Genomic DNA, 10450 nt, shown 5'->3' with positions numbered 1-10450 from the left:
CATTCTGCAGCAGTCTCTTCCAAGATGGTGACATCGATGTGGCAACAGCATGGCAAGATGGTAGCAAATCAACCTACAGAAATTTCAAGAAACAGATCCCCTTCTAGAGTAAGCGAACACCAAAAGTAAATGAAGGGGAAACGATTCAATTATTTAAAAATCCTAAAAATAAGATCTTTCCATTTACGCTAACGTAGTAACATTACACCGTACAGTAATAAAGTAAGCAAAGCAGGTGGAGGAAGTCTGGTGGAGTCTCTATCGTGTGCACTACTTAAAGAGAGGGTGTTGCAATAATAAAGCATGTAAAATCCACATCCTCCTGCTGACTAAATAAACTGACCCTTAGCTCTATACCTACTAGCCTAAACCTCTAGACTTCTCAAAGACAAATTTAATTTTCCACCAATCCACTTCTTTAGTTAAAAAGAATAAGCAAAATGTCAAGCAGTACAAGATGGCCTCATGGGTGTAAATTATAGGAGTCGTATAAAGGCTGATGTGAAATATTTAACAACTAGGGGAACTTAGGTCAAGTCATCAAAATGTCTGGGAAGTTGCACCAAGCCAACACACAAATAATTTTTTGACAGTAACATTATGAGACTAAGAACACACACACTTTTAACAGTGACTTGATTTAATATATTATGGTGTATATTTTCCACATTCACAGTTGTGGACTGGTGTAACCCTTTGCTCAGTTATATTAAGGTTGATACACACAAAACAACACACAATTCCTTGTTTAAAAAATAAATAAATAAATAAATAAATAAAAAGCCTATCAGTTGAACTCTTTAAAAAAATATACATAACTATACTGATGTGCATGTGCTACAGTTATCATAGACTTATGTCTAAGCATCTAAACATCCATTTGTGAAATGGGAAAAGCCTTTGGTTTTAATTTTGCTTAAAATAGGTCATGTATTTTTCTCATTCGTCTCACTTTAGGACATTTTTATTAGAATCAGTGGACAGTCAGATTTGCTTGATTCAGTTCCATGGGCCCAAACAATGACCCATTTACCCGTTTCCATCGTCATGTTTTCCGTCAGAGTTGTTTTGACCAGAGGAGATGAGAGATGGAACATGGAGAAAATAAGGAGATGTTGTAATGGATTCCTCGGTGGCAGAAAGAAGAAACCAAACTGGCCAGATACACTGACACACAAACCTGAGAGCGAGACTGAGGGTGAAAAGTACTCCCAAGAGATCCAGATCACATTTCACGTACATGCAACTACAATGTATACAGAGTTGTCATGTTCATGCGTGCAAACACACACACACACACACACACACACACATACAGAGCATGTAGCTGCACAATTAAATAACATTTCTATGGTCTTACATAAAATAACATTTTTCCACTTCATTCATAATTTTGTACTTATACGGAATAAAACACTTAGGGGATTGTTATAGGAAAATAAGTTATTGTTACAACCCCAAAGATTACTATGTCCCTATAACAACACATCCTGAAGTGTTTAATTCCACTTATATCACTTCAATTTACTAACAATTACAATTTAATTTATTAAAGAACAACAAATGCATTTTTCCATTTTCAGTTTGTTTAATATTGTTGAAATGCCACAGACCAAGCCAGTTCCTGTTCTTATTTATGTTATAGCAGCTCTAAACAGTCTTTTCCTTACCAGTGTCTGTTATTTCTCTCTCTTGAGGGTAATAAGATAAAAAAGCAGTTTCTCGTGTTACTGAGAAACAGGTACGCTCAAAGTCCTCTGTCCTGAAGACTCTCCTGTGTCTGAAAACTTAATATTAAAGGTTTCCTTCTGACTGTTGCATAGTGCTGACACTGGAGACTCCTTCCATCCTTTTTTTGTACTGTGTCTCCTATATGCGGTCATGTGGGAGACTGGAGCCTATCTAGAGCACAAGGCGTGGAGATAATCTGGAAGGGGTGCCAACCCATCACAGGGCACAATCGCCTAACACTCACACACCCATTCACACCCTATGGACAATTTAGATATGCCAAAGCAGCCTACAATGCATGTATTTGGACTGGGGGAGGGAAGTAGAGAAACCCCCAAAGCACAGGAAAAACATGCAAACTCTGTGCACACAGGACAGTGGTGGGAATCGAACCCCCAACCTGGGGGTTGCAAGGCAAACCTGATAAGCCACTGTGCCCCCCACTGGAGACTCCTTCTAAAAATAATAAATAAACATCTCCTCATATATCAACAATTATATGCTAGTCACATTACTCACTACCAAGTTCATGTTTTCAAAACTCTCCACACTGTTAGCACAACAGCGCTCCATGTGAACTAAACAGTAAATACTTTTTATCATTTTGACACAAAATGCATTTAGAGCCTTCAAAATTATTGCATACGTTTTCAATCGATTTGTACCACCAGCAACACTACAGTATGAATTTCGACAACACAGTTAGCAAATGTGTATATTTTTTGCTTGAGAACTGATGGGTAGGAGATTTATATGGAAAATTGATAGCAGTTAGCTAAGTAACAATATTATTAAGAACTAAATAGACTTTCTAAAAACAGCCCAAGTAAATGTTCTGGGTCACAGAGGTACGACCAACACACTGTATGGAGGAAGATTGTGTCACAAATCCAGAATCGAACGATACTGGATCGACTTTTTTATGTGTTTGTGCTGTTTTGGTAGTTGCTAAGCTGTGTATTTGTGCAGGAGAGGTATAAAAAGTTATGAAAAAAGTCATTGTTAGCAATTGTAAAAACAAAACTGTAAAAACAAAAATGTAATGAGTACATGAAACTTAAATTAAATTAAACGAATTAATTAATATAAGCTTTTCATTGTGTATTCCTGTCACCTTAGATAAGGATACACATCTCCCATCATTCAGTATAATGAAATGAGAAGAGTTTATATGAATGATAATGATTCAGAATGTTTTTTGTTGTGTTAATTAAAAATGAATTAAAAATAATATCAGTATTTTAAAAAATTACTTCACTCTGTAATCTTTTCTTCCTAAATGTTTGAATATATGCATGCTCTACATGTATGTACATAGTCCTACAATTACATGAGCTGCAATCTTGAAAGTGTGTTGATGTCTGTGGATGTGTTGTGTCTTTTCTAAATGCCTCTCGAGGTTTGAGTTAACTCTGCTTTTCTAGGAAGTAAATAAAATATATATATGTATTTTTTAGCAATGGCTACCAAAAATCTAAAATGTAACCTGAAAATTTAATATAGTCAAGGAAAAAGAAGACATATCATATAATAAAGTTCATGATTTGTATATATAATAGATTCATTGTTAACTAGAATTAATATGTGCCAAAATTACTGTCAACCCTAAGCATTATTTTAACTAAAGGCAAACAAATTGTCTTCATTTAATCATATCCCATGTCCCTGGGGTAAAACAATGAGGTTGCACACATGTACCTTTTATATAATGTTTATATAATTATATCCATTCATCCATCTTCTACACCACTTATACTTCAAGGTTGCAGGGAACCTGGAGCGTATCCCAGGGAGCGTGGGACACAAGGCGGGGTACACCCTGGCCAGGGGACCAATCCATCGCAGGTCACAATCACACACACACCCACTCATACACTACGGACACATTTTGGACAAGCCAATCAGCCTCCCAGGCATGTCTTTGCACTGGAAACTGGAGTACCCGGAGGAAACCCCCACAGCACAGGGAGAACAAGCAAACTCCGCACACACAGGGCTGTGGCAGGAATTGAACCCCCAACTCTAGAGGTGTGAAGCATACAGTACGTGCTAACCACTAAGCCACCGTGCTCCCGTATATAATTCTATATTTAAATATATTTAGATATAACTCAGTAGGTTATTTTAACTTGGTCTTTTCTGTTGGTTCTACTCACGCCACAAATTCCATTTCCCATCCTGCACTGCGGCCGACAAACATGGCCGCCAATGACTGTAATTCCCAGATCACGCACACTTGCATCCAATTCACAGCACAATCACAGCCACAGTACAAAAGGACTTCCATTCCTTCTCTCACGGCAAAGTATACGCGCCATTCCTTGCGTTTGTGACGATACCATAGCTGCTCGTATCGCTGCTTGTGTTTCTGCTACTGACCTTATTTTTCCTAGTGTTTTCCGATATTGTCCTGCCTCTTATATCCTGTTTGTTGATCGCCCGAACTATTACCTGTTTAATGATTCTGAGTTTTGCCTACAGATTGGAAATTCTCTGCCCGGATCACTAATAAACACCTCTACCTGCGTTTGCATCTGTCTGCCTGTTCATCACATGACATATTCATAGTTTTGAGGCTTTTATATTGTTACATACTCTAGTAATACAGATCATGGACACGTCTCAGCTGCGTTTCTGTACTGAGTAGGTTTGCAGTGGAGAAGAGTGAGTTTATATTTCGCTCTGGAAGTAAAGTATGTTTGTCTCTTCACTGTGTCAGAATCTCTTGTAGTGAATAGGAGCTGATCATCAAGAACGATATACAGTGTGCAGTCTGCTTTGCATTGATTGTCATCATTAAGTGTAAAATATGCCTTATGTCACATCGTATCACTTGATATCGGTTGTCAGTATTGAGGCATCTTTTATGTGCACCAGAAATTAGCATGGTATTGGGCCAATACCTGATACCATTATTGGGATTGATGCATCCCTCAAACTTTTCATTATTTATAGTAATTGCCTTAGACGTATAACTAATCTGTGACTTAGGATTTGGCTGGTTGTTCCAATATTAATATTTATTATAATAATAATAATAATAATAATAATAATAATAATAATAATAATAATAATAATAATAATAATAATAATAACATAGCCTACAGTATGTAAACATAATTATTACATTTTTCAATTATAATCATATATAACATATAATTATATTTTTTTTAAAAAATTCACATACTGTGGTGATATGTGGTTGCAAAAGTACCTATGAAGAGACAGTCAAAGACACTTGTTACAATATGAAAAAATATGTTTTACCACCTCAGCCAAGAATAAAAACTTTTCCCAAATATCCCCAAATAACCATTTTGTCTTTTTTTTCATATCTGTTATTCCAATTCAGTTTTTAAATCAACATATTATAAAAAAATAAAAAATAAAAAAAACATAATACAGACATACATACATAATACATTAATTCATAATAAATTAATTATCAGTTAAAAAATTATTAAACTATAGGAAACAATCTAGCATACAATCTACATTTACAATCGAGCATAGTTTCAGGCCCTGAAAATTCTTCCAACTAGCCTGAGAACAATAAAACAAGATTCTTTCAGTTGCCTGGTTACTGAAGAAAACACAGCCAGCTTTGATAATGCTAGAGCACTGGTCCAGTTGTCTTGGAAAGGAGAAGCAAGCAAATCGTTTTTATTTACAGGCTAGTGAGACTGCATTGTGAATAATTCATATGGAAGAAGTCTCAAGAATAGAGGAACAGCTTTAAAAGAGGATATAGCAGCTTCTCTGAGCTAGAGACGTGAAACTACCTGGTGGTAGACCTGCCTCTGGATAAAGACTGGAACAGCAGGTAAGAATGCAAAATTTGAATTTGATAGTATGAATGCTTGTTCTTTTGTTGTTTTGTTTTGTTTTGCCTTATATTAAGACTTGACATGGAAATGTGTTAAGGATTTGTCGGTGATGACAAAAAATCTAACCCCTTTTTCCACCCTGTCCCAGATATTAAATCCTCTGAGCTCATGGTTCACAATAAACAAAACTTCCTTCTGAAACCAAAAGCTGTTCAATTCTCAAATTGAATTCTCAGACTGGCCAGAATGTGTTGATTAATCTTCTATAAGAGCAGCTCTGACAGTAGTTTGGCTGTAAGTCATGATCTAATACATTACTGTTTCTATAGTAATAGCTCATTCACAGGGCCCTGCATGGTAGACGCTCCACATAAAGTTAGCTTGGATTAAAAACCAACATTAACATTAAACAAGAAATGTAACCGTAAACTGATCAAAAGTATCATGTGATATTTTTAAATTAATAAAAAAATGTAATCGCTGAAAATTTCTGCTATTGGAAAGTAAAGTGAGGGCAGTTTATTACTATTTACTTTATTTCAGTTTAATTTTACATCTAGTGTACTACATTCAATAGAAATATTGAATAGTAAAATTCACTTTAGAAGTATTAACTACACAGAGACAGGTTACAAATGAAAGGAAAAAACGATGGCTCTGTGATACTGTATTTGCGGTATTTGTGTTTTGCTGGCATGATCGTCCACTCGTCCACGCACTCGCAAGTGCGTCCACTTGTTCCATTAAAGTGAAGGATCACTGCAAATCAATACAAAGTTAATCTGACTGATCACCTTTATCCTTTGATAAAACATCTCAATTCAATTACATTTTATTTGTATAGCACTTCTTAAACTATATTGTCGTGAAGCAGCTTCACAAAAATCTGAAAGTAGGTTAATATTTGAGCAATCCATATATATATATATATATATATATATATATATATATATATATATATATATATATATATATATATATATATATAATGAGCAAGCAACAGGAAAAACTCCCTGAGACTCACAGTGGTTTGTTCCAGGATGGCTCCACCCCTATCCAAACTACTGTACATGAAGACTCACCTAATGGTTTGATGAGGATGCAAATGATGTAATGAGGTCATATGCTATGACCTTCACAAATCACCAAATCTATGCAATATTTTTTTAAATGTCCTATTTGGAATTTGGGAGAGATAAGTTAGCTCGTGCTTTTGACCACATCATCAAAGCACCAACTGAGGGAATATCTTTTGGAAGAATTGTGTTCATCCCTCCAGTACTGTCCCAGAGACTTGTAGAATCTGAACATTAAAGCTGTTCTTGCAGCTCATGGTGGCCCAACACCTTACACTTTATGCTTACACTTTATAACAACTTTCCTTTAATTTGTCACGTCTGTAAATATAAATTAAGATGAATTATGAGTTGACTCTAAAGACAATTTGCAGATATTCGTAGTGCACTAGCTACATTAATGACAGTAATTTATTTAAAAGTAAACTATATATTGACTGTAAAGTGTCTGGAAATATAAAATATTGCAAGTATTATACTGTATATGAGTCACAAGATGTGAATGAAAAAAGCACCGGTATTATTTGGCAGTGGTACTACATCAACGCTCACTAGATTATTTGTTTCTATTTCCTAAGGCAAATGGCGAAGGGTAAAAGGAAATCAAATGAACCCAAAGGGCGAAAAATCACGCTTAAGATGGCCAAGAATGCCGTGAAGCTGACGATGGATGGCAAGCGCCGTTTAGAGCTCAGCAACATGGCGATCACTACTTTCCCTAAGTGTATCCTCAAACTATGTGATGTGGATGAACTGGACCTGAGCCGCAACATGATTAAGAAGATTCCGGACATAATTAATAAGTTTGTCAACCTGCGCCTGCTAGACCTGCATAGCAACCATCTGGAGCAGCTCCCAGAGACCATTGGTCACCTACAGAAGCTCCAGAACCTCAACGTGTGCAACAACATGCTAACGACCTACGGGATCCCACATACACTCGGCCTCCTTAGGAACCTGAAGAAACTCAACCTGGGCATGAACCGCATTGAGACGGTTCCACATTTCATTGCAGGACTGAAGGAGCTCTGCGAGCTTGGGCTCTTTAACAATCTTCTGACTCAAATACCGCTGTGGCTCCAGAAATTGCCCAACCTTCACATGCTCAATGTCAAGTGCAACCCGTTACCTTTAGAAAATCCGCCGAAACTGGACCCTATTCAAAGGGTAGAATGCCTCTACTTGGTCAGGGAGGATTGCCTTTGTAGTGAATGCCTCAAGAAGTATAAAGAAGAGAGAGACAGGCTGGACAAAAGGCTTAGTGGAAGCTCAGTACAGAGAAAAACCATCATTGCTGCATTAATTACGACTAATTCCACAGAGCAGGGTGATGAAGCAGTGTGCAGATAAAGGCAATGTGTGAACCAGAAAAACTGTGCTCCGATTTATGTGAAGAATAAAAATGCATGCTGAATATATTCATGATCATGATGAAATCATTATTAAACCACAGTGCTGATTGGTGAAATATAAATAAAATGCTTATAAGAGCAGTTCTGACAGTAGAGTGCATGCGCCACATAATCCAAGTAAAAGGCTTAAAAAACGTGCTGTTATTTAACAAAGAAACATATAATCAATGATAAGTTAAAACAGCGTCGGCTATGCACTGCTCAGAAACATGGCAGACCCACATGTGAGATTTGTATTTAGGCTAGACAAGAAAAAAAAAAAAAAAAACCAGTGTAAAACTCTTTAATAATACATTTTCAACTTGGCAGTTTTTAACTCAGCCGTCATGTTTGGCTTCACTTCCTCACAGCCACATACACACATGCTCAGCAGTGATCACGTTAATATATGGGTCTCAGAGGTGCCATGCCAATAATTAGACCTGTAGCTTGTCTCCATAAACACCACCCTCCCACTGCAGACTCCCTCTAAACCACGCTTCCACCTGCTACACTGTGGTTTAAAAAGAATAAAACACTTCAGGATGTGCAGTCATAGAAATATAATCAGCTTCGGGGTCGAACATAGGGCTGCTCATCGTTTTTTTTTTTTTTTTTTCCTATAAGAGCATGCCCAGTATTTTATTCCTTATCACTAAATAATCTGCATTAGTGTGTGTAATCTGTATTAGACCACGTGAAAACTGCAATGTGTAAATTGTGTGTGTGGGGGTGGAGGTGCGAGAGAAAGAGAGAGAGAAGGAGAGTAAATTGGGGCTTTCACTCCTGTTTCACGCTCCAAACAGCAGGTACAAAGACTCTTGCATAATATGAATACTGTTGCATTCATACTGTTCGCTAATCAGCATGATGACTAAAGCACCGTTTATCTGCACCAAGCTACTGCTTCTCATTTCTCTCACTGATCTCTCTGTCTACAAGGTGCAAATCTGTATGATTGCAATTAGTTATCCCTGAATTTACATACTCACACCAATTTCCCCTCTAATTGATAAGAATGCTGACAATCATGAGGGACACACACTTTTACACGCCATTAGTCTTTACCCAACCTTAGCTATTCTGAAAGTTGCATACTGCTTCATATGCTCATTCATTCAGGTATTCGGGTATCAGCCAATTACATGGCAGCATTACAATGCAGGAAAAAGTCATGCAAAAACAGGTCAAGAGTTCCAATTTAAGTTCACATCCAAATTTAGAAAATCTTCAACTGTCCAGTTTGGGTGAATCTCTGCTCACCATATCCTCAGATTCTTGTTCCTAGTTGACAGGAGTGGACCGTGACGTGATCTTCTGCTGTTGTAGTCCATCTACCTAAAGGTTTGGTGTGTTGTGCATTCTACGATGCTTTTCTGCTAACCATAGTTGTAAACAGTGATTATTTGAGTTCCGATAGAACTCCTGTTAGCGCAAACCAGTCTGGTTATTCTCCTCTGATCTCCCTCATCGACAGGGAGGTATTACTATTTAAACTCTAGTGACTCTCGTGTGTGAAAATCAGCAGTCTGTAAAATACTCAAGCTAGCTCGCCTGGTACCAGTGACCATGCCACTGTCACAGTCACTGAGATCACTGAGATTTTCCTCATTCTGATGGCTGATGTGAACATTAACTGAAGCTCTTGTATCTGCATGCGTTTATGCATTGTGCTGCTGTCGCATAATTGTTTGATTAGAAAATTACATGAATGAACAGATGTACAGCTGTTCCTGTTAAAATTAAAAAGAGTGTATTTGTCATTGTAATCTAATGTAATAATAAACAATATGAAAATACAGTTTTCCTTTATTTACCCAGAGTGCAGTTTGTAAAATCCTGCAGGCATATTGTGTGTGTGTGTGTGTGTTACTATACACATATAGCATATCTTTAACAGTATAATAATTGCAGATTTTTTTTTTTATCATCGTCATAGTGGTATATTATAATGATGTTACATTCTACATGTAGCACAGATGAGCAGTGCACATCTAGTCCATGAGCCATTATCATTATCGTTACTAAAATATTTCCCAGAGTTTTATGATATTATGCCACTGGAAATTAGCTAACCACTTTGTGTTTCATAATTATATGAACGCTTAATTATTTAGAGAATAACAAGTGAGTTTTTGTGTTCATTTATTCTAAATGAAATATTTTAAATTTGACAAACCTGGAGTCCATTGAAAATACATATATATTTCAGGTTTAAAAAGTTAGTTATGCATTATCAATCTATACAATATAGTAAGCAGATATATTGTTAGCAAACACTGTGAACCAAGATCTAAAAAAATAATAATTAAAAAATGCATTGATGTAATTTGCATTTTGCATTTTGGAAACCTAATTAAAGCTGAGGTCAATTTTATTGGCCCTTTGACCATTTGGAGACATTTGGGACCACATGATTTAATGC

General features: G+C 36.6%; 1 protein-coding gene across 1 annotated transcript; it reads left to right on the top strand.

Moving 5' to 3' along the window:
* The first annotated feature begins 5337 nt into the window (after window positions 1-5337).
* Window positions 5338-8050, top strand: lrrc18b (leucine rich repeat containing 18b). The gene is given in 2 exon segments (NM_001329315.1): window positions 5338-5554; window positions 7213-8050. A coding segment is annotated over 1 exon segment (768 nt). The 5' UTR covers window positions 5338-5554; window positions 7213-7216; the 3' UTR covers window positions 7985-8050.
* The last annotated feature ends 2400 nt before the right edge of the window (window positions 8051-10450 follow it).

This window comes from Ictalurus punctatus, chromosome 13 (assembly GCF_001660625.3).
Source record: "Ictalurus punctatus breed USDA103 chromosome 13, Coco_2.0, whole genome shotgun sequence".
Taxonomy (NCBI): Eukaryota; Metazoa; Chordata; class Actinopteri; order Siluriformes; family Ictaluridae; genus Ictalurus; species Ictalurus punctatus.
Note: the sequence above shows the minus strand (reverse complement) of the source record. Positions and strands in the feature narration are given on the sequence as shown.